The sequence below is a fragment of the Clinocottus analis genome, unplaced genomic scaffold (genome assembly GCF_023055335.1).
Source record: "Clinocottus analis isolate CAN_PGR_092001 unplaced genomic scaffold, fCliAna1.0.p SCAF_14, whole genome shotgun sequence".
Lineage (NCBI taxonomy): Eukaryota > Metazoa > Chordata > Actinopteri > Perciformes > Cottidae > Clinocottus > Clinocottus analis.
In genome coordinates, this window is record NW_027175865.1 from 11,574,315 (window position 1) to 11,600,461 (window position 26,147).

Genomic DNA, 26,147 nt, shown 5'->3' on the forward strand with positions numbered 1-26,147 from the left:
CACTTCAGTTGCGGATGAATGCAATTTTATAGAGGAAAAAAAAGTTAAAGAATAATATAAAGACAGCTTCAAATGTAAATGTATTGATAGGATTTCATCCTAATTTTAAAAAAAGTACATTTTAATAATCGTAATAATATATAATAATAAAAAGAGTCTGAATTGAGCAGGTTAGTAGAACTTCAATCTTTGATGAGTGTTTTTCTTTCTTGGTTGATTTAAAGCTCGATACTAAGGGTCTATCACGATGTTTGGTTCGTTTTCAGCCTATAAATAGTAATAACCTCATAGCAAATGTTATTCGATATTTAGGAGTCGCAGTTGCTGATGTGGCATGTTGAATGTTTAAGTCAAACCACACGACGCAAGCAGTTTTTTTGTAGAAGAAATTCGGAAGACATTGCGATTTCTCATCTTCCAAAACATTTTTTTATTGTGTGAGAATACCGTTTAACAAACAGTCACATACACTTACATTATTTACTCTTCTCCACCTGGAGCCTTTATACTAATTGTTTTGTGACTGGTGAAAACAGGGTTGTTTAACTGAACAACGAACTTCAACGAAAACGTCCCCGCTGAATTTCAGTTCTCGCTCTTGTCCTTCATTTGTACCTGATGAACAGCAGAATGATCAGCGAGGAACGAATCTCATGGCCGGCTATTTAATTTAATTTACGGATCTGAATGTATCCAGGACATGTTCTAAAAGGTTGAAATGTCACATTTTTATATCATAACTCAACTAATTACCTATTTTATTGTTTATTTTTTTAGCAATAACAGTAAGTATTGTGTCGATAAGATACAAAAATAAAGTATCAACAGCGTTTTAAAGTCATTTTCAAAGAAATATTCCCACAATCTCCCATATTGCTTTTTGTAAACATGAGACATCCAAAAAAAACATGCTTTCTACTGCACAAACTGGCCGTATTATATATTCTGCACTTTTATATGAAATCGTTGAGTATTATCAACGTGAAATGTGTATTTTCTTTCTTGAGGGAATGGCAAACACAAGGAACCCAAAGCAAACACACCGTAATGCCTCCACTGTAAGTCATGGATCAATCATGAAACAAGTGTAAAGACATACATCTACACCCTTCATAAATTATCACAGTAAATTATTTGGCATTTATATTTCAAACAGCATGAGACCAACTCCGTCTGAGGAAGTAAAAGGCGCCAACTGAGGCTTTCACATAATCTCGGTCAAGTGCTTCTATTTGACCGCTGCCACGGTCTTTGATGAATGTATGTCTGCTCAGGTCTTTGTGGTGTATTACGAGATTATCTTCCAAACTCATTCTTTCAAGCTTGACCAGACCTGTATTGTGCAGTGACTGAAGGTTGCAGGCGGAGCCGCCATTACGCACACAGACCGCGAAGGTCAATGTAAAGAGCAATGGTCCTTGTTGGCCCTGTCTGTGAGCAACCACAGGCCAGCCAGAGACATCCGGGTTCTATTTGACCAATTCACTGATTCAAAAACCGCCAAAGGTTTACCGTTTATTCGATAATGTTGCATTTCTGCATAAATATTAGCCTTTACAGACTATCTGATAGTAGTATACAATATTTACATTACCAATTATTTGAAGAATAGAACCGTGACGTTCTGTAAAATAGACTATTGCACTGTTAATGTGAGACGAAATTGAATAGTAAAATGGTTTTCCTTTATGATGTGTGTAGTTTGAAAGCACCCTTAACACAAAAGTATGTTCATCTTACGTCACAACCCTTACTTTTGTTTGAAGCAAATAATGCATCAAGGTCCATGCATATATTTCTGAAGTGAAGAAAAGGTTAATTGAATCATTTCTGGAAAATGAGATTAACTGTAATTCACTATGTTTGCCTTAGTGTGGCGGCAGAACTCAATGTTTGTGCTGTCCCATCAGACGTGAGTGGGAGGAGTGATGGGCGGAGCTTTGTTCGGTGAGCTTTGGACTACCACGCTGCTGCGTCATCGTGGAGGCGGGACCTGGAGCGTTGTTTTGGTCCTCACGAACCAATGAAATGCTGCTTGGCTCGCTTGCAGCCAATGAGCTGCCTCGACAGTCACGTGACTGCAGCCAACTTCCGCTCTAAAAAGTCAGCTCTTCCGGGCGTTGGTGTTTTTGGACTACAAGACTGAGCGGTCAGACGTCACACATTTATCCCATCTCTGAATTGATTGTGTAACACGTGCGCGTCCCGCCGTGCCTACGTCAGAGGACGTGCCCAGGGCTACGCTGCATTCCGTGCTCGCGAGCGGAGGCTTCTGTCTCACATTTCTGTGGTGTTTCTCTCAATCAGCCAGCTGGCCATGTCGATATCATAAACACCAGATATGAGACAGCTAACTATTTTTAGAAAACAACTCAGCCTTTTGTCGCTGTGAATATTCTCTGATCATGTTTTTTTTTACGTGACTGAATTTCGTCATCTTTACAAAACAAAAACAAAGAGGCTGAACATATGAATATTAAATGGCACTCTTATTAACGAGCATGTTACAAATGGTACAACAAAAGATTCAGGAAGATTAAATATTTGTTAAAAGTCTAAATATATAAAAACAACAATAAATATAGATATACAATTAACAAACACAACATTTTAGAAAAATCACTACAACTACGACAACTTATTGACAATAGCTTTAATAATATATATTTAAAGTAACCAAATCATTTATCATCCAGATTCTGGATAAAGATTTATAGATTTATATCTTACCAAAAAAAGATAATTAGCCTTATAGGCTATACATTGTGTAGTTAGTGAAGCTATTTTCACGTTTAGGTTTGTTAGCGAATGCAAAGCAACAACTACAAAATATAATGAATTAAAATAACGTGTGTGTGTGTGTGTGTGTGTGTGTGTGTGTGTGTGTGTGTGTGTGTGTGTGTGTGTGTGTGTGTGTGTTTGTCTGTGTGTGTGTGTGTGTGTGTGTGTGGAACAGAGGACGTACAAGTCGTACGCTATGTGCCTGAAGACAAATTGTTCCATCTCACAAAATGATTACATCGCCAAGTAAATCCGTCCGAGCAGGTGCGAAGGTCAGCCAGGAGAGCTGGAGCTCTGACTGAGAGGTTTGGTCGGACAATGAGCCAGTAAGACTGAATCACTCAGTAATGCAGCCAACACCAACAAGCGCTGTGGGAAGTTGCATTTTTAGTTGCGTGGATATAGCTACATAACAACTGCACTTAGTCATGCAACATGAACATATGTTAGAAGAAGTCAATATTCACACGAGCCACAATGTCATTGAGGTATGAACGATGCGAGTGATTGAGGTGCAGTTAATACGTTTCTAAGCACAGATTTGTGTTTCCAACACCACAAAAAGTTAAAATCTATTCAGATTAAATTATACTAAATGAAAAGTGCAATACACTATTGTGTTGATACAGCACATGGTATTAGAACCCATTTAAGTGACGTATTTCCATGGAAAACATTTTTTTAAGCATTCAGATGAATACATAATAAAACATTAAACAGGACAGTAATACTCTTTAAAACATAAACATATTTTCATCAATGTGACCGAGAGTATAGTTTAAGATTACTTATAATTTAATGTCTTGTTCGCGATAAATCTAATATACATTGAAAGCTTGTAGAAATTGTAATAAAATTAATTCAATGATTTGCATTATGCCATTTGTCAATAGGCCTTTTATATGTATACCATAGGCCTACGTTTAAAGGAGGAATACAATAACGTGGTTTAATGCGTATGAAGCATAAACTAATGCAGTCTTACAAAACAGATCGACACGTGGTGGTCTGTGCCGTTTACAGCTGACTAAATATCGTTACATGCAGTTAAAATGTAGGTTTTCTGGCTAACAATTCAATTTTTCTTTTTAACAAAATAAAGTTACATGTATAGCAACGTAAACGTAAATATAGCTGCGTCTCAGTAAACGCACTCATTAATAAGGCAATGCAGGCCTAAATATTCCAGCAATTTATTAAAAGCGTGACTTGTATTTTAAAAGTAACTTCGAATTGTATGGATATTACTTTTAACGTGAAACAAAAGCACAAAGACATATTTGGAGGAAGTATACGCAAGTTCACCATAATACATGAAAATAGCCGTGTGATTATTCACTGAAATACACGGACATGTAATATTCAATTCACGACGAATGACTCAGGGAAAATATGTGGTGAGTTTAATATACCTATGTTTTTATTTATTTTAGCAAAAAGGTTCCTGCTATTTACATTGGCGTCGTTTTTTTCACGGCTGTTGTCGGCCATAGCCCAACGATTTATCGAATTATTATATCAATCAATTCAAATTAAGTGGTTATTATTATTATTAATATAGCTATTATCATCAACATTATTATTATTATGATTATTATTCAGTAACGTCTTTATAGCACTATTTGACCATTGATAATCCCTTCAGGTATGATCCCAATGTCGCCGCTAGATGGCACTGTCTGCCTACATTTCAATATAAATCAGCCTCAACTGACTAATTTCCTCTTTTACGAGGACGAGACAGAACTCCAGTACACATTGAAGATATTGGACTTTTCAAATATAAATGTACCTATAGTAGCCTTCTTCTGGATAAAGAAAGCTGCTAGAAACCCAGCAAAACGGTCACAATATACTATTTGAACCACATAGTCCACGGGAGCAGAAGTATGGGCCTAAAAACTGTTTTAAAGCGCAGCGATGACGGAGGAGCATTTAAAAAAAGGTTTAAATAAAACCTAACTGAGGTATCAACGTGTCATGCCATGAAAGAGATCCATGTTGAACACAACAAGATACAGGTCAACATACAGGTCAAGTCCATATTTTATTGGGACGGACTTTAACACCGACATACTGGACTCACACACAAATAACCTGGATAACAAGCCGGAATTTACTTTATGTACAACCACATGAATATGCACACATTATAAAAAAGCTATGATTGACATGATCACATATCCCGAACGATTATCTAAGCATTATAATAAGAACTGCACCATGGATTGCATATGGGGCACGGGTTCAAGACTAAACTTCATACAAGCTTAAGCATGTGAGTTAGGTTTTAAAAAGGAAGCTGGTAGAGATTAATATTTAACATTGTCAAGGTCCAATTCCCTAACACCATCACTTCCTGTGAATCTTCGCAGTTTTATCACCGTCGATAAAGTTGCAGATAAAGGCGTAGCTCGGTGGCACACACCTCTCTGAACTGGGGTCAGTTTTCCTGTGTTGAGTGAGCAGGTCGAGAAAAACAGACGACCAAAAAAGTAAAACACAAAAAGAAAAATCTGAAAAACTGCAGCTATACATTTTCTCTTTTTTTCCACTTGACTCCTGAATCAAAACGCCATTTAACAGCAAGTGGCAGGAGGGTCCAGCATTCATAGGCCTCAGAAATTTTGTTCCAGAAGCTCCGGGAAATCATTTGGTAACATACAACTAAATCATGTTCAGTCAGGAAGGAGTTTTGGTGTTCCAATCCGTGTGTGTGTGTGTGTGTGTGTGTGTGTGTGTGTGTGTGTGTGTGTGTGTGTGTGTGTGTGTGTGTGTGTGTGTGTGTGTGTGTGTCCCACAGCAGATAGCCTATTGTCCATAATAAAAATACAAAATAAACTAGCTGATGGGTTTCAATTTGTGGACAACCTTCTTCTCTTTTACTCGTCTGTTCTGAAACCATATTGTGACCTGTCGCTCGGACAGGTTGCTCTGGGCAGATATCCTCCTCCTTTTGTCCTTCGTGATAAATTTATTGGCGGCGTACTCGCGCTCGAGTTCCTTCAGTTGCACCTTGGTGTATGGCACGCGCTTCTTTCTTCCACGTCGATAAGAGCCAGACTCTCCTCCGGTGTGGGACACCGAGTCTGGAACAAAAAGACAGAAAATAAGATGTCAGGAGCTGCTTCTCAACAAGTGGTTCACATTTAACTCTTAAAATGCATTTTTTTTCTATCGATAAATATATATTTTCATGTATGATTAAGTCACACATTTCCACTAGCTATACAATCTAATCCAATCTTTCGGAATTTGCTATGTAGATGAACGTGTTATAATAGAAAACAACAAATTTACGGAGTACTACCCTGTGATAATGACAGTTGATTAATTAAAATATAGGAAAATTAAGAACCTCACTTTGCGCTGAGATTATTTATTTTAAGTGAACTACATATTTGTTTTTCCATTCCATTATTCAGTTGGTTACCAAGCTATTTATTGTGCTGTTATTTCTGCAGCTTGACACAGCAGCTGATACACTATGTGCATCCAGTTTACGGGGTGGTAACAAACTAACATGTCAGCAGCTCGGACCTGAACCGGCTGGACACAGAGGCACGTAGCCTACCTTGTATGGAAGACTTCCACATGTGGCCCGGCTGGGGCTGCTCCTTGGCGCAGTAAACCTGGCCGTTCCAGCCGTTGGCGGCGAGAGTCCACGGCTGGTAGGTCTCCATAGGGAGCAGGGACTCGTGTCTGGCCTCCGACTGGCTGAGAGTTGGCACGCCAGGGACGTCCAGGTAGCTGGGGACAGGTTGGTAAGGGCCCGTCGAGTAGGTCGGATAAAAAGCGAATTCCTTTGCCCGGGAGGTGAAGTCGTCGCTCGACGCAGACGTGTCCATGTATTTCTCTCCATACGCGGAGGGGGGCTGCGCTCCGCATGACTTAATGCTGCTGTGATGCGACATTCTGCAAGGGTAATAGCCGCTACCGAAGTACCCGTAAGGCAGGGAGGCGCTGGAGGAATTCTGAGCTGCAGAGCAAGGACTGCACTGTTTCACCGGCTCGCCCATACCGGAGGTGGGCACATCGCTTGACGAGTAAGCCGTGCTGGGTGCCAGGGACGCGGGGTGAGCCATCAGATTCCTACACTGGTTCGCAGCAAAGTTGCCACCAGCAAAACCCTCCATGTTCTTGACTTCATCGGAACCTCCGCCGTTGTCGTAGAGGAACATCACCGACGGGTCGACCCAGCGAGGACGGAGGAGCAGTGACGTTGTCATAGCACGGCATCCAACATTGAAGCTTCTGGCTCTTTTTTAAAAAGCACAGAGACTGAGAAAAGGAGATACTGGTTCCCAGAGAGTAATACCACTCTGACGCGCACAAGAGCGCAGAGGTTGCGCCGCCATTGGCCCAGATGTTGTCACGTGACCAGGTTATGCAAAGAGGACGGTAAACATCACCCTGTACAGATAATTAAATGGAGAAAAATGCGACGAAGTAGGGTGACCCGTCTATAAAAGGATTTGGCTTCACCGTGTTTTACTCTTTTCGGATGGATTTGTCTTTATTCTAAAAAAATAAATTAAAAAAAAGTAAGACACACGTAAGAGCCGAATATTTTATTTACATTAGCTTATATTTCAGAATAGCACATGATTAATTTTCATTACGCATGGATGCAAATGTTGCATTTTCATGTGTGTAGCTCAAATAAGAGTCGATTATTGAAAAGTGGTCGACATAAAAAAAAAGCTATACACATATGCCTGAAATGCAGCCTTATGGCCTTTACGCATAAGCACGCACAGAGTCCACCTTTTGTCTGCTCAAATCCAAGAACAAGGTGTCATCACAACGCCATTTACTAAAGGAGATTCAAATTTATGAAAACAATATTCAATGTGATTGTGTTGCAATGTTGCACATGATGTACAAGGAATTGAACATGTTCTTCCGCCCGCTGATGCATCGATACACTGGCATGCTATTCCAGTCCGTCTGTATGCTGAGGACAAAACAGCGCATTCAGTGTGGGATAGAGATGCGACACAAAAGTCGACACATTTTTTGAGCTATTTAATTCAACTATTCACATGATTATGGAAACACAGTCACACAACCCCCTCTGAAAAGCTCCATAACAATTTCAGCATAAAAAAATAAACAACAAAGAAAACGGATGTAACATCTTGTTTTGGGTGAATTTTTAAGACATTGGACTTCCGACATGTTTACAATATGCAAAGAGAGAACACAGCTCTGGACTCGGCAGTGTGTGAGTGTTTTGATATAGGAGGGAGACGCGGCTGGAGGCCAAGGTCAAGTTGAAAGTTGCTGTCTAGCCATCAGCCTGTCGGGCCATTCAGGCTTTAAAGGAACCGTCTGAGGCTTGAAAAGAGCGGAAGAGGGGTGAGAATTCCTGTCCCAATGAAAGCGATTGGAGGGCATTAACTTTTACTATCATTTTGTTTTCTCCAGCGCTTATTCTCAAAAATAGTCTTCACCCACTTCACGTGGGTGCTGCTTATTTTGTATTCCACCGTTGGAGATATAAATGAATGTTGTCGTTTTTCATTTGAAGATCTTTTGGAGGTGTGCTTGGCAGATACTTGTGAAAATCATCTTGATCCCTCTGAAATGAGGGGACGGGATAAGGGGTGTGTGTGCGTGTGTGTGTGTGCGTGTGTGTGTGTGTGCGTGTGTGTGTGTGTGTGTGTGTGTGTGTGTGTGTGTGTGTGTGTGTGTGTGTGCGTGCGTGCGTGTGTGTGCGTGCGTGCGTGCGTGTGCGCGTGTGTGTTTGTCTCCCTACAGCATGTTCTATATTTACAACGTTTTCCGTCTATTCTGTGCTGGAAGAATTGTACCTATTGGTCCATTTCAGTGTAATTATTGGTATTTTATCTGCTATTCAATGAGAAACATTATCTAAACAGAAGCTACCACCCAAGTGCGTAAAACACGGATGTAGACTTACAATGGAAATTAGGAGAGAAAAAAAGGCTTTTTTTGGTCTCATCTGCTTCCTTTGATATGTCAGAAGCTACACGTCAACTTAAACAGAAAACTAAAACATCATATCAAGTCATTTTGTGTGATACGGAAATATAATTACACAATTCCAGAGCTCAAAATGATCAACTTTGGACAATGACAGCTATTTTGTTCAAAGTTAGGCTTCAAGAATGTTCTGAACCATTTGGGGTTTGTGTTGTCGGACTATAGTCACGGAAAAAAAACAGTACTGAACAAAAGTGCCCCAACAGAGTAAACAATCGTAATATTATACTGAGCAAGAGCCAAATTTAAAAGGTGGTGTGTCGTAAGCACGAAAATGTTGAAATGTAGGCGCCATAACGTGGGGGAGGTGCATCCTTTCTTGAACATATTACATACATATTAGACACTGTATGTGATGTTTTTGTTCTTTGAAGTCATTTGATAGAGATAATGTGTCAACGTCAACCTAAATACCACTATTATGCTGTCATAATTTAATATCATATTGTGTATTTGATTAAACAAATATTTTTAAAAAATATATGCAATTAATACAAGGCCTTTGAGGGAGCTGTTATTAAACATATAGTTATCTGATATTTTAGGCCAATTGCTACTGTACTTTACATTTGAGAGTTACTTGTGGAAAAATGCTAGAACACAAGCTATTGTTGGAATTTAATATGCTAAATATCGTAATTGTTGCTTCTGAATGGCAAGTGCTACTGTTCAATATGTTCAAAGCAAATCAAGTTGGGTTGAACTTCTTTTAACTTAATCATTTTGAATAAATTCAGTTTTAAATTTCCGAATTTCTTTCACAATTTCGCCCTTCAAAATAAATACATTCAAACTATGATCGACATCAGGCGGGATGCGTCGTGACGTTATCATACAAGCAAAGCTAATTAAATCCTTCAGCAGCAACATGCAGGAACAACAATGAGTCATGGAGTCACCGTGCAAGGCCTAGCCTGTTGAGTGCCCTGCGGCGCTTCGTCGATATAAGCAAACTAAGCTTCAAAATAAATGAAGTGGCGTTAATCATTAACGTTTCCTCAAGTTGTCATGTTATAATGTCAATAAATATTTCGAGCATAGCATCCATTAGTAAGATAGCATCAGGTATTTTTTGTTTTTATATGCTTCAGGGATGCTATTTCATTCACAGATCACTATTGTTTTATTCAGGTTTAGATAATGTTATGCTGGACAACTTAGTAACACTTCTATAGAGTCACAGCAACCCTGTGCCGTCGGAGCGCACATGTGGTCAGTCCAGACATGAGACATCCCAAAGTACAATGGACACAGACACTTTACTAGAGCGGCGCACGCATTGTCCCGCCAAATAGATGCCCATTTTACCATGAAGTTACACTTAATACACACACACATAAACACATAGTTGAGAAGTACACTTATTGAGTTAGCATTGAATCGTTGTTCAGATGTCAGAAATAAGATGGCAACGATCCGACTGAATGATTTCAAATCGTATTTTTTTTTTATAAGTTGGAGATAACTAAATACTAATGAAATTTAATGATTCCGGATTAGTATGGGTCCTATTGGAATGACCCCTCAGGACTCTGGGACTTGGCAGCAGCCTCGTGGCTTTTCTCTCAGATCGTTATTAAGGTTCAACCCCCCAATTGTACTGGCATCCAAATTACGCTGCGAGAGAGAGAAAGAATACATTTATTCCATGGCCTATACGAGCCTGAAGCCTGCATGGGCAAAGTGGGGAAACATCTATGCAAAGTTATGCTCAGCTTTAAATTCCCATCGTTAATAGTATTGCGCTATAAAAGAGGTCTGCTAAGACGAACATGTAGTCAAACTGCAGATGACATATGTTTAAAGTACAGACGGCTGTCAAAAAGTTGTCAAAACATAACAACCAATATGTTTTTGTGGTCAAAGCAGTGAACCACAGGGCGGTCACAAACTGGACTTTTCCATATTTTCTGGACGGCCGCCTCCTGTGATTATGAATGTTGCATAAAAATAAAGAAAAAACGGACCCACTTCATGCTCGGACACACACGCACACATACGAGAACCCAGCTAAAGGTTTACTGTTAACTGGCAGGTTTCGCTCCCAAAGTGCCCTTGATGTGTTTTTGATGGACCTGCTCGTTGTACGTTTCAATGTCTCCAGCAGAAGGCTTAAATATTGTGTTAACTGCCTGCTAAAGCTGAAGACCGCGAGCTGCATGTGAAATCACTTATTGGCGCACAGGAATCACGCCAGATATAAAGGTCTGCAGTGTGTTTCATTTCCCGGCTGACAACTGCATGTAGATTATGATGGAGGATATGGGCAGGGGGATAGAAAATAGTCGCTATTTTTTGTTTATTTAATCGCATCACTCCGGCAGCCGTCTCCTTGCCCTCCTTCTCCTCCCTATAGCAGTTACATATTAACACTGAGTAGCATATTATTTATTCTATCGAGGACAACATGGAAGTGTTTCAAGCCGGATCGTCCTATTATTATTATTATTATTATTGCTATTATTAATATTGTTGTTGGTATTATTAGTATTAGTATGGTTATTAGTCGTATTACTATGCGTTATATGTCTATTATTATTATTGTTACTATCATAGTTTATACTGCAGCTGTTTTATTTCCCATTTGTAGTTTTACCTTCATCGTCATCCTCAGAGTACGATGCATCAGAACATGCAATTTGGTCAGCACAAAGGCCAAAATAAAAGAATATAATTTAAAGTCCACATTTAGAAGCATGTTCACCACAAATATAAACAGCAAAAACACCCAAATAAGCCTAAAACCTGTAAAATAAGACGATGCGCATGGTTTCAACGCGGACACCTGTTTCTTTTCTCCAGATCTTTGGTTTCCTTATTGAAAAAAAGATGATGCATACACAGCAGATAACTCACAGCGCTGCTTGAGTGTGTGGGTGAGTTTAAGTTTGCTTTCTGTGAGACTCTTTAGAGAACCAGTTAAAACAAAACAAAGTTCCAGCCTGTCTTTAAAGATCTACAAACTATCACATTGTATATGAAAACTTCAGATAAGTGTAAACAACTCCATTTGTATTCATCTTTAAATTGGCTGTCGAAGATTTTTAAAGCAGAATAAATGTAATGTATATATATTTCATAGTGCATTTTTTTTCGGCTGCATACTGAGTTTTTCAATAATGATGTAACTTATTACAGGGAACAATCCCACATAGTGCAGTATTTAAGAAGCAAACGTATTTTTAAAAAAAAGAAAGTTATTTCCTATCTTCTATTTACATGAGTCGCGGATTCGTGGCAACATAACGCATAGGTCAATATGATTGTAAAAATATGATCCAAAACCAGTGATTGCGGCAAACCGTAAAACTATTTCCCTCCCATGCAGATCACTTGAATGCCAGTCTAAGTGTTGCATTGCACAAACACAACAATCAGCACCTGAACTGCACTCTCAAATTAGACAGAAATGTCATAATTATTATATAATTCCATTATTATAGCCGCTAAAAATAGACGACATATCAAGAAACGCATGACGCTTGCAGATGACAACAAGTTACTCTAAAAATAAGAACCCATTTGCAACCAGACAGACTTGTAAATATCACCTTTCTTAAAAGATGCCAGGCACTCCTACATGCACTCTTGTGAAACGCCGGGGCTTTGCACCTGGTGTGTTGCCTTGCTACTGCTGACTTGATGGTAAGCCATGCCCCATGATGTTTCCCCCCTTTAATGGGGTAATACAGGCCTGATCTCACTGGCTTGCTAAGCCCTACGTGTACTAGGGCGCGCTGTGCAGGATGAGGCAGGGAAGCGCGACCTGAGCGGGTATTACAGAGTAAAGATTTCCAGCTGTATAGTCACCGGGACATGTTTCGCTCCAAGGTCAGCGAGTTAACGTTCTGGTAGCTGCGTCATCCTGTTTCAAGGCCAAGTGGAAGCAACAGAGACGGGAGGGGCCACGATAATGAAGGTGAGGTTGGACGTTATATTCTTCCAGGTTCTGACTCCGAGTGTGAAACGCGGCAACTCTGACTGAACATCGACCAAACCCACGCATTCACGCGCTCGAACACTTTTTTTGTGTGTGTGCATAAAGCAACTCTGGCAGCTCTGCACTGCCTGGGCCATGGCTTGGATTCCATGCGTACTGCGCAGGCTCCATGGTCAAGTTCAAGTTGGGCTGGCTAGTAAAACTGAGGGGCGCATTCTGCAGTGTCTGCCGCGTGGGGCGCTCCCCCTCTTTGATCTCTCCGTGCACAACTCCACTGAGACTGAGCCACTGTGCAGGATTTGTGGATTGCGTTTTAAAAGTTAACCGATGCATTGCATGTGCACTCCTGCATGTAAATAAGGGGGGGAAGGTACCATGCTATACTCAAACTCTCCAAACCCATCCGCTGTCCTTCAATATCTAAAACACACACAATATAAGTGACACTACTGTAAACCTGCAAGGTCACTCTTCTGTTGCGCAAAACCCTTTAAGCGTTATCTCCGAATGATCACAAGATCCCATCTGCCCCGGACACGACCCATTGCATAACTCCTGGATATAGCAAAAACAATGGGACCTTTGCATCGTTGTGCGCTTCTCTTAGCGTGCATGGTGACCCATCTCTCTTATTTTGAAAGCAGAAGTATAACCAGTGTGAAGGGGAATTTTGAGTCGACCAAAGAATGTGTCAATGTAGCCTCTGATGTGATATGCTTAAATCAAATAGCCTCGAGCACATATTTCAACATACTAGCCCAAATTTTGGTTACACAAAACATCTTGATATGAATTAAAATCCAGAAGAATAACCATCGTTTTCCATTTTTAGATATGTATCATTTAACTATAGGCACTATAAATCAGCAGGTCCATAAATTACAGGAGCTAACCAACTTTTGTCTGACACAGAGACCGAAAGGAAACAAATTAAATGAAGGTTTTTTTTCCCCTTCTGATTGAAGAAAACTGTTTTTGCTTTGACTGAAAAGTTCCTTCAGGGGATTTTCATTAGTTTGTGGTTCTTCACCAACAATGCGCATGCGGATCTTACGACGTGCTGGAGCTCTTGGTTCCGTCACAAAAACATACATTGCCAGTGGAGTTTACGTCAAACACAATTAAGTAAGCGTAGATAACAGAAATAAACTGATAGAAAAGGGACTCTCATATGGCCACATGGTTTAAATGTATGTTTTCAAAAGCAGGCGTCTGTACTGTTTTTTTTTTGTTTTTTTTTCAAACTAACAAAAGCAGCAACATCCAATCGTCAGAGTGAGAGGAAGAGGAAGACGGGGGTGTGGGGGAGAGAGATCTACTTTTTTCCTTTGCTGGCCAGATGAAAGAGTCGTGGTAGAAAGCCAAAGGAATTTCCCTCAGCTCCTCAGCTGGCGGGCGGGCTGGGGGGAGGGGGCGCTGCCGCCGGGCCTCTTCCCTCTTTCGGACAGGCGAGGGCGCACAAGGACAGCGAAGGCTGCTGGAGTTCCAGTCTGGCTCCTTCTCTCCTCTATGACGTCACATGACCGCCTCTCTCCACGAGACCATTGCTGTCCAAGTCCACCACCATGCCCTACATCTGCAGACGTCTCATTTCATAAAAACCGTCTGAGGCATCAAGTATAGTTAGGATAAAATGGAATGTTCCACCACACCTCGAAACCCTGCTTTAATGAACATATTACATGTCTAAAGCCAGAGTTGTCATAGTCATATTTTAAGGCATGTATGCTAAGGTGAGTTAACAGGTGCAGGACTTCATTATATTACTGCTTAGTATTTTTTTAGTTTCATCACGTGGAGCACCTCTTTTTGGTTTAGGTTGCAAGTTGGAGCAAATGGAGAGATCACAAATATGCAGTGGATTTTCTGTGCGTTGCAACATTCACAGGTTAATATCAAGCATAATTGACATATATGTTATACAACTGTAAATATCTCCTAAAGACAACACATGGCTCATCCCCCCTGCCACAGACTTTTTTTTGTTTTACTGAAATACTATCTTAATTAAGACTCTGAAAGAAGGCAAGGAATCCTCCATCACTGCTCTTTGTTGAAGCACTGTCATAGCAGGTCATACGTGTTTGATGGTTTAAATGTACAAGGGTTAGTGACATTTCTGATTTTAAGTAAAATAAATATAAATGTATGTTATTCATACAGGTGCAATTACGGGTGTTTAGAACTTATTGAAAAGGCGCGTACTGCATTGAGCTTTCTACCTTTGTGTTGTTCTGGTCCGTGCTATTAACTTCCAAGACGTCATGTCAAATGGCCTCTTATCTAAACTCTAAGCGCAAGACTTGACCTTTGAGGACCTTACTTGACTCCACTTCATGGGGAGTAGAGGCAGAGAGTGAGGAGAATGGAGGGGTGGACTATGGGGATATGCAAATAACCAATTTAATGAATATTTGTATTATTATAATAATATGGTAGAACTTTGCACTGCAACATCTTCAAATTAACCCAATCACTGGGTAACATCTCTTTATAGTGGATATACAATTGTCAACGAAACATTGTATTTATTTTATTATGAGAGATAGATAGATAGATAGATAGATAGATAGATAGATAGATAGATAGATAGATAGATAGATAGATAGATAGATAGATAGATAGATAGATAGACAGATAGAGAAGCCTTCGGACACCCCCAACCTCAATCTCAACGCTGCCGTCTGTTTACCCATATCCAATCAATGCGTGTCGTCACCGGGAAAGAGGGGTGGGGGGGTGGGGGGGCGTCATGACGACTGGCCTATTAAGAATGACAGCTCTGGAGAAAGAGAGAGAGGGTAAATGGTGATCCCTCCCAGAGCTCCCTCTGCGCACTCTGAAGCGCTCTTCTGTCAGGGTCAGACCGGATTGCATCCCCTCTTTTCCAGAAGCCTCTCCTTCTCTTTGGGACTCAACCCCCCCTCCCGTGTTCTCACACACACACACACACACACACACACACACACACACACACACACACACACACACACACACACACTCACACCCCTCCAACCTGAAAATCGTCGCCTTGGTTTTCACGGCTCGCACTCTCCCGCGAAGTCGAGGTTTTTCCAACTCGTGCTTGTGATGGAAAGCAGAGAGGAGATGGTGATGCTGGCAGAGGGAGGTCAGCTTGGCAAGAACAGCTCCAATTTATCGGGAGGCATCGGCAGCCCCGTGAGAGAACCACAGGGGAAGCCCGGTCACAGGAGCTGTCTGAGCCCCGGCGCAGCGCCCTACTCCCGCAGAGCGGAGGTGGTGATGGAGGAGAGCGCACCGAGGAATATACGCGCCGATATGAGGCCAGTTGGCAGGTCTTCCTCCGGAGACAGACACCGGAGTGATCATCCCCACAAAGACGGCAGCAGCTCAGACACCGAGTCAGACTTCTATGAGGAAATTGATGTCAGCTGCACGCCTGAAAGCATGGACTACCCGACAGCGAAAGGTAGGCTGGGAGCTGCATGCCACTGCGGGTTTTCTGGGACTGCATGCTTGTCCGTGAAGTTGATTGAATGCCAACGTGGATTATGCCAATCAAATATGTCCGTATATGCACGGATGTTTAAACAAATGTGTTTGTTTTTGTATCCAGAAATGTACAATGAATTTGACATTTCGAATATTTTTCGGATCGAAATGCACTGGAGCCTCAATAACAACAGATATAACTGCAGTCGGTGCCTTCAGTGTTCTGTCAAGTGACCAGTTTCGTTGTAGATGACACCCACAATCGAGCAAAGCTCATCTCCTCTGAATTTGACAATGAGTCATTTAAAGCAAATCAGTCTCATATTTATGCTTATTGCATTAGGAAGAATGCAGGATTTGTATGTAAACCACAAGCAAAACGTGAGGGGAAGGCCACCAACGTATGGTGTCTGGCATCTTCATGGTGCAAAGACCTAAGACCGTTCGCTGCAAATGTGTTATAGCCTATATCGAAATTATCTGAACAGAGAGTCATATTAATATAAATAAATGCATATTGAAAGTTGTTTGCCTGAAACTGAAACGAATGACGAATCGAATGACAAAAATAAAACCTGATAATGTATAATTAGTCTACTAAAATTATGGGTCATACACATATATATCAATATACTGTGGAAAATAATATCAACAATAAAAATATTAGCAGGTAGTTTTTAAGATTGGACAAAAGGAGAAGCGGTGTTGTGTGTCAGGAAGGCCGTCAATAATAAAAGTGAAACACAAACAATGCAATTGAAATCAAGAAATTAACTTGTGACACCAAATGAAATGCGATGCTCTTCCATTTACATTATTCTGCTGACTATGTTTTAAACTGTATGCTCATTATGTCTGATTAATTATTCCGCATGCTGATTCAGGTCGAAATGGGGATTCTCCGGGTCACCAGAGTGAGACTGGTGCCGACCCGGGCAACATCGCCCAGGGTCCGGGCTCCCTGTCCTATGCAGCGGATCAGATTCGCCGGTACCGGACAGCGTTCACCCGAGAGCAGATCGGCCGGCTGGAGAAGGAATTTTACCGGGAGAACTACGTGTCCAGGCCGCGGAGATGCGAACTGGCAGCCGCCTTAAATCTACCGGAAACCACAATCAAGGTAGAACGACCTTGTCTCAAAATATATGTATTTAATATATATATATATATACACACAAAATTAAATACATATCATTTGGACATAAAGAATTAAAGTCCGTGACTAAATACAAAACAAACTGGCTCCAAATCAAATTCATGCGTAAAAGCGGAACTGTATGAGCTACATATCTGCTTTTGTTATTGTGGTTAATATCTAACTTTCTGTGTCTCTGTCCTAAAGGTGTGGTTTCAGAATCGTAGGATGAAAGACAAGCGCCAGCGTCTGGCCATGACGTGGCCTCACCCTGCGGACCCGGCCTTCTACACCTACATGATGAGCCACGCGGCGGCCACGGGGAACCTGCCCTACCCCTTCCCGTCCCACCTGCCGATACCCTACTACTCCCACCTGGGTGTCGGGGCTGGCGCGGCTCCGGCCGCCACCCCTTTCTCCAACCCCCTGCGCTCCCTCGACAGTTTCCGCATGCTGTCTCATCCCTACCAGAGGCCGGAGCTCCTGTGCGCCTTCAGACACCCCTCCCTGTACCCGGGTCCGACCCACGGCCTCGGTCCCGGGGGAAGCCCCTGCTCCTGTCTGGCCTGTCACTCGAGTCAATCCAACGGTATCGCAACCAGGCCCTCCGGCTCGGACTTCGCTTGCTCCCCAACCAGCAGGACTGACGCTTTTGTCACTTTCACGCCTTCAGTGCTCAGCAAACCCTCACCTGTGACATTAGACCAGAGGGAAGAAGTGCCTCTGACAAGATAAAACCAAAACAAACTAGTGTTTGTTCTATTTAAGTCTTTACCATAAGCTTTTTAAACCTAGCACATTATATGATCAGGACTGAAACAGCATGAAGAGGTAGCCTGTAAGCAGTGAAAGCCATCTTTAAACTTGGGGCAAGATAATTAGCCAGATCTTCAACTGACGCTCAACGGATCTCCTATTAGCCTATATTGAAAAATATGTATCCCACTGCAGAGCCAGGATAGTGGCTGAAATATGACGACATGGACAGAAAAACAGATTTGCTTTTTTAGAAGATTAATTTCGTGTGTGAGAGAGGGGTGAATCTAGAGACGTTTAAATGTTCTTGATGGATTGAGTTAAGCTTCTTTTTTTATCATTACGCGTCCAACCCGACCTACATGTATTGCTAGTTACGCGAGAAAGATGCTTTCCGTCTCTCTTTTTAACAAGGGGATTTGTTCACAGACTGCGGCCGTCTCATTATGAAGCAGCTTCTCCACACCGGGCCCCTCCGCGGCGGCCCGGGTTGAATTGTGCAGATGCTAGTGAAATTAGTAAGTGATGTATATGTACGACCCGGTGAATTTTGAGTGTTGAATTAATGATAATACCAGGAAGAGATCGTTACTGACAAAAAGTAACAAGGCGCCGGGGGAACGGATTACAGCCCGCACGGTTTGACGAGAGGGGGAGAGGAGGAGAGGAAGAAGGACCCAGAGGAAGATGGAGAGAGGCAGAGAGTGGACAATCAAAATGAAAGGAGAAAAACAAGTTAACATCTTTAAGCCCATCAAACCCTCTTAGTAACACATCTTATACATAATGAAAATGTGATTAATATATGCCTATTGGCGTCTTTTAAAAGATTTTTCTTGTCTTGCACTGCTGAAGTGGCACCAGTTTGGTGGCATTTTGTGGAGGAAGCGGACTAACAACTGACTGAATATGTTTTTTTGTTTTTTGTTTTTTGGGGCGGGGGGTGTTTTTTTGATTGGGTTTGTCCTAAACGTTTAATTTGTAATAAACACTGTCAAAGAATCAATTGAGCAAATTAATGTTCCTAAACATTTTTTTAATGATTTATTTAAGTAGCAAATAGCCTGAATGCATAGTGAAGAAATTGAGAATAAAAAAAAAATCTTTCTAAATGTTACTTTCACCCAAGACAAAATAATAAAATCTAATTCCAACAAATTGTCCTCTTTCAGGTCATTTTATTTCGTTTAGGCTATTAAGGATTTGCTATACTCACAAAAGGTCTACCACCCCCACCATCCCTCTACAATAATAACACTAATTTTCTTTCTCAAGTGGTCGGTGTCAACACACCAGAGTGTGCCTCCATATCTCCTGATGGGACCGCTAGATTGAACGTGACAGTTAAGTGGTCCCCGGGCTCCGTTAAAGCCACTCATATTTTCTCTCCAAACACCTAATAGACACGACGGAATTAGTTGTCGGAAAATATTGGAAATGCAGAGAGATCGATGATTCGATGGGGCACGCCACCAATCAGCAGGATCTTAATTGGCTGCGTTTGACCGGGGCTGAGCAAATTAAAAGACTAACAGGATTGGCGAGGTGATGCGGCCCGCAGAGAGACACACACATCACGATTAAAAAGAGGTTTTACATCGGAGATGGGATAGATTACAGGTTACTGCAGTGATGTGCCGAGAAATGGCTGCCATTTAGCGTGCATGGGCCTTAAGCCCACCTGGCTAATACATTGGCAATGGTGCGTAATTATATATAATCTAACGAGCAAGTTTACTGTTTTTCTTTTTCTTAAAAGTACACATTTTTAGAAGAAACCTTCATAAATACGTCTCAACATACAAAAAGCTATGCATCTTCCTATATGTTATCTGCACGTACAATAAATCTGAAAAACGGAAAAACCAGATACCACAATTATAAATGTCCTATATTGCTGCTGCTTTGAGGGAAAAGGTTTATCCTAATCAGACAATACTGCACACCCGCCCCGCGCCGATGAGCCCCCCTCTTCCCTGCTCCCTCCAGCACACGCGTTTGATTGATGGCCTTATTAACTGGAGTTCTTGTAAGTGTGACCGAGCTGATTAAAATGCATATGTTTGGAATAATACACCGTTTAAGGCGCTCGGGTCGGGGCGAAACCACAAGGCAGATTTATGTAAACTATCAGCCTGTGTCTTTAAGCCTGATAGGGACACGGGTCATGCAGGAAAATGACTTCGGTTTGCGCATAATAAAATCCTACCATAAAATAAAGATGAACGGATCAGGATAGCTGAATATTCAAAAGGCACTCCTCTCTTTCGCTCTCCAAACTTCTGCTTTCACAGAGGGTTATTTTCAAAGCTTGGAGCAGATTTTTTATTTGGTTACACAGGAGCAGCAGCACTATAAGGTCATCTTCTAAACCTGCGCCACAGTGTGCCAGAATGACACATTAAAGTGAGGCACATTACAACCACATTTACCCAGCCACGCATATGGATCTCCATCTCTCTTCGCTGCATCAACTATACTGCTGAATCCTCAGCGGCCTAATCCAGCATCAACATGCCATTTAATCGCTGAAAGATTGCGTATGACTGAGCTTCGAGATATGATGGGCTCATAGATTGCGCACATAACACCAATTACATCAGCCGTATAAGATCCTATTAGTGGGAATTGGCTCAGGGCTCCCTCGCTCCCACAACTAGCACAAAGCATTTTGATAAGGGGCGGTGCAGTGCAGCTGTCCACCGACAGCAAAATCTGAAAAAGAAAAAAGAAAAAAAAACAAATGGATCTGTGGCTGCTGCTACCGTTGTTTAAATTGGATTACATCCTAATTTACAGGCCCTCGTCGTAACGGAAGGGGCTGGCGGAGGCGTGGACGGACCAATCACACAGTAATGATGATGAATGGGAGATTAATGCGCATACAAGCAAGACAATTTAAGCCTTCATCTGTTTAAATAGGCTTCCAATATCATTTGGAAACGGGGGTCACGTTAAATCAATCGGGGGACGCGTGAAAGTCGTTTTCGGCAGCGTCTTTATCAACCTTATTTACGGTGCACAGGAGACAGCCATGCAGCTGGAAAATGGGCCGGCTGTTACGTGCTTATGTGATATACAAGAGCAACAAAAACAATTGGATGGATTCAGGATGGAAACGCGTCCTCTTTTTAAATTGGTTAATTCAAGTGGATCCGGAGATGCTCCTCGGTGTTTCTGCCCACATTCATATAAAATGTCTTCTGGATTTAACATCTTTAATCCAAATAAACTCTGACTGTGTGATCGTACAGAGCTTCTGGTCGGAGGGTATGATTAGATCAATGTTACAGGAATCCATGAACATCCAAAATTGTATGCATCTGTGTCGAAAAATCCAGAAAATAGGATTTGATTATTTTATACAATCTCCTCAAACTTCCTGTACAGATACAGTGTACGGGTTAGATGCCTTTTTCCTCGACAATCATCTTCCACAAAGTGGTTAATTATTACAGCTCAAAGATGACCAAAAACCATTTAAATCCTTTGTATGACCTTTGATTCAAACATCAGAACTCAGCAAAACTTTATTTGGTAGGCCATGGACCTGCACACAAGAACCGAACACGCGCCAAAAACGGCATGTTGGCAGCCGGATGAACCTTCACTCTTTCACGTCGGAATTTTTAATGTATTGGTGTTCAGAAAGGGAAATGACAGACTGACAAAGTAATGTATGGTTACATTCACAGATGGTGCCGGTATTCACATGTGAAATATTCCTGTGGCATTTTTACTGTCAGGTGTGACGTGGAAACAGACTCAAACAGAGCGCAGGAACCAACTGTTTTTTTATAGATCCCTGCTGCAGGTAGGAAGTTGGAAGCTACCATGTGAGCGGAATTTATAAACGTGAAGGATACATATTTACAAAAAAATACTATTAAATATATGCATACACATTTGACATTAAACTACATATGTATGTGCGTGAGGAATTCATAATGCATGTGACACAAAGTAAATATAATAACACAAATCAATGCTGTCCCAGCAGACACTCCCCTCCCAATTAACGTGGTCTGCTCCAGGAGCTTTTAAACATGTGTGAGGCCACCTGCAAGGCTTTTGCCCTCACACCTTGCTGCTGGGGCCACTGAAGAGGTGAATATGTACAAAGAGAAGGAAGTTTGATGCTTCATATTCAAACGGAAACTGTCACCATGTGCCTCCTCCAGAACCGTAAAATAAACTGAGTAAAATGTTCAGCTTTAACAAATAAAATACAAATGAGAATAATCTTTTGGCTATTATTATCAATACAAGTTAACAGAGACTCCAGTCTCCGGTACATAGATCAATATCTCAACAAAATACATTGAATGGTGTCATAGTTGATTTCATATGAAGTGTTGAGTTATTTGAATGTTTTATTTATGGAGCTATTTCTGCAGCACATTGGCACACATGCAGTATAAGTCCTGCATAGTCTGTCAACTTTAAACATAAGATGCTGTCACAAACAATCACTTTTTTTTATTTGTTTTTTTTACTGGCAGTTGAAGTTTAATGCCATCAGATCTTGCAGTATATTGATGTGTTTCTGACATTAAATGGTTTGAAATGACTGAGGCTTTGATCACATGCTGAAAGACAGGAGAAATAATCCTTTAGCAAGTCATACTTTTCAAGAACATTGATATTAAAGCATGTCGGGCAGCAGCACCACTGTCGATGACATGTAATCATTTGACTGCACTATAGCCATATATATATATATATATATTGTTAGCCTTGACATTCTTCCATTTGGTCATTTGCGTTCCAATAAACTCTGCATAGGCCCACATTGAGCCTAAGTTACTTTGCTGTTCAAAAGTACTGGTGGGTTTTACTGAAATGTATAATGATCAGCTTTTTAGTTAATAATTAATTAGTTAATACATTTTTAATAATTAGTGTTACTAATTCAGGACAAGGTTCATGAGTGGTTTAGATTCAAAGGATGCAACTTGAGCTACACTAATTTGAATGATTTAAGAAGGGCTGATACTTGATTTCAGTTATTCAATCTCCTTATTCTGCCTCTGCTCTTGAGCAGGAATTGAGCAGGAATAGTATATTCCAATTGTTGTCCTGTGGTATAACTGAACAAAGATGTCAGTGTGCTGTCGGGCACTATTGTGGAACGAGTGGAATGAGGACATGTTTCTTTGTAAGGCTGATATCAAGATTCAGTTACAAAGCTTTGTGCAGACAACTAACACACACGTTATAGAAACCAGTTTGATCCTTCATTGATTATATTAAAATTAAGGCGACAGGGTTGGCTATACTGTCATTTCTTGTAAAACAGCTGTTGGGATGATGGGTGGTGAACCAGAACCGTCTCCTGAGGGAACCTTATTTGGATAGCAGTGTTGATCCCTCCTCATTTTTATCCTCTTAGCCATCATTAGTTCTTAGACAGAGCTTTTTGAGACTGGGCCAGCGGGTACAAGGTTTGGATTATTGTTTTAAATAGAGCACTTGCACGCTCACACACACACACACGAAGAAAAGACTGGACTTCTTATGTTGCCACAGAAAAAAGGATCTTTTATTGAGTTTACTTTCCTGTTATTTATTTTTGGTTTATTGTTGCAGTTTAAATAGCTAGGATAGCAAAGGATCAATGTTCCATCTTTTGCATTGTTTTTTAAGATATAAATTATGAATATATGAAGGGATAGTGGGATATTGGGAAGCTGAAGATCAGTTGGTTATGGAGTATACTTGGCATGATAGTGTGGAATTCAGACCTGAACCATTTCTTAAAAAACGACCCTCAATGTACAGAGCAGGTGTTTAGCATCATGCTTTATGGATTGGGACCCTTAAGCAAAATGTTGATTTACTGAATGGGTGTGTCAGGGAGACGTGTTAATGTGTGTCCCACCCTCCTTTCTTTTTTTTTTTTTTTTTACAAATTGTTCATCTCCATATTTCGCTTTTACTTGCACTCTGTCAAGTGGCCATAATTTCAGTCAGCTGCATAAAGGAATTTTTGCTTTCTCCAGGCAGAAGCATTTCCTTCACCTTGATTGATGGAGCCGGGAATGGCAAGGACATTTGACACTGATGTTGTCTGTTACCCTGATAACACACCATTAAATGCACAGGAAACCTATTTAAATTTCTGAACATAAGAAAAGACAGTACCAATTTTGTTTGAAAAAGAAAAGAACATAGAGCTGTGTTTTTTTCAAACATAAAATGGTATTTTGGTCTTTACTAGCAGACCATAAACACCAGACAGAGGACAGAGAGTGACAGCAAATTCAAAGAGACCAATATGCTATTTTTAGAATGAGTAAATGTAATGAGAACAGCAGCTGCACCTCAACCTAACATCCTAATGCAATGTTCCTTTGCCTTTGGCCTTCATTTCTTGTAATTATGATCCATTCCTTTATGAAAGCCAGCCCTGTATAGAGGAAGAGTACTGAAGCCATCTGAAGATCAGCAGCTATCAGCAGCTATTCCTGTCTTGGTAGCAATTTGAAAGAAGGAAAGGCATTTTTCCTTTAACTAATTCTGTGATAATGATGTTCTGACATGAGATATATGTAAGTAATTCATACTGTATAGCTATTTTTGGTTCTAATAATTTCTTAACTATGGTGCAGCTCAGGCTTTCTTTCTTCCTGAACTGTATGACTCATGTCATTACAAATCCATATGCAACCTCATAGTTAGTCCTCAAGCTTTCACTCCTTTATCAATTCCACTGATCTTCGTATAAATATGTTCACTGCAGCTCAATGCGGCAGCGAGTTTTAGTTCATAGCAGCAAGTGTGAAAGAATAACTGCACTCATGACGTAAATGTGGATGTCGCCACCGACCAATATTTCCCAAATGTCACTTCGGGTTGAAATCCTAATATTTGACATGTGCATTGTTTCGTATGATCTTCTCATCACCACACAGAGAGACATAACTATATGCTTCTAATACGTGCTCTTCTGATGTATAATTGTCACTTAAAGTCCAAGTTATTGCCCCAAAATGGGCCAAGTGTCACTTTATTGATATTGTTGGGAGGCGCTCAGCCACCAAGCCCTCCCAAAAGTCTTACTCAGCGTTGTGATGATGATCAACTTATCAAATGAAATGTGATTGTTCAGCTGCTTTCCCCATGCGATGGTTTTTTTGTTTTTGTTTTTTTTTGTTTTTCGGAGTTTTGTGGAACTGCTCACGGAGCACACCACATCGTCCGATATTGTTTAAAATGATTTAATAAGCACTTTGCTTTACGACAGAGTGTTATTATTTTACGACCCTCGCGGCATGGCTTTGCAGAACAGTCCAACTCTCCACACCTCATTTTATTTTACTGCACGCTCGCCGCTTTACTGCTCCGCAGCGGCGGTGGCTGAAGGCGACAGGAAAAGTTGTACCCCTTCTTTCCCAGAGAATCACCCAACAGACGGTGGGTCGAGAGTCAGAAACGGCCTGTTCCCACAGTCACTCTGCACTTGCACCGCTCAACATGCAGCACGTGGTCTTTTACAGGGGGAACCGGGCTGAGTTTGAGGCTTATTTGACGTCTTCTGCCATGATATGATCAGCTCTGAGGTTTGAATTTGACGTCTCCATTGGGGCGCACAGTCGAGTGTGTCTGCTTGTGAATTATTTTTGTTGGTGTGTGTGTGTGTGTGTGTGTGTGCCTGTGATAAAGCACCTCATTGCTGCAGTGATGTATCCTCATTATGCTCAAGTCCCATGACTGTCACACCGAGCCTACTGGTCATCTCCTGGGGGACTTGGGTGTCTGGGCTCACCCTTCACTCTGCTTCCTCCCAACCCCCTGCATGCCCTTCTGACTCCCACAGCCTCACCCTCTCAACCTGCACTCAGGGTGAAGTGCTGAGTCGTCCTGCTGATCACTGACTGCTGCTGTTTGCTGATTTGAGCTGAACATTTAGAAAGTATATATGCACAGCTGAGCTAGTGACATGATAATGACGGTAAACAGAGTACTTTTTCTGGAAATACATTGTAATGCAGCAAGTGGTTAAAGAGACTGTTTTGTTAAACCCCCTCTTCACCATATCAGTTAAATCTG

The 26,147-nt window shown here is 41.2% G+C and overlaps 2 protein-coding genes across 3 annotated transcripts; one reads left to right on the forward strand and one right to left on the reverse strand.

Moving 5' to 3' along the window:
- Positions 1-5,622: 5,622 nt before the first annotated feature.
- Positions 5,623-7,139, reverse strand: LOC137784823 (homeobox protein Hox-A13a-like). The gene is given in 2 exon segments (XM_068575768.1): positions 5,623-5,870; positions 6,356-7,139. Coding segments are annotated over 2 exon segments (1,032 nt in total).
- Positions 7,140-15,820: 8,681 nt separating this feature from the next.
- evx1 (even-skipped homeobox 1) lies at positions 15,821-18,074 on the forward strand. Of its 2 annotated transcripts, none has more exons than XM_068576204.1 (3): positions 15,821-16,181; positions 17,089-17,324; positions 17,547-18,074. In XM_068576204.1, the coding sequence occupies exons 1-3, from the start codon at positions 15,821-15,823 to the stop codon at positions 18,072-18,074; spliced, it is 1,125 nt and encodes a 374-aa protein (XP_068432305.1). The 2 variants fall into 2 exon arrangements, with proteins under 2 accessions (XP_068432305.1, XP_068432306.1); XM_068576205.1 differs by having other exon boundaries at positions 17,179-17,324.
- The last annotated feature ends 8,073 nt before the right edge of the window (positions 18,075-26,147 follow it).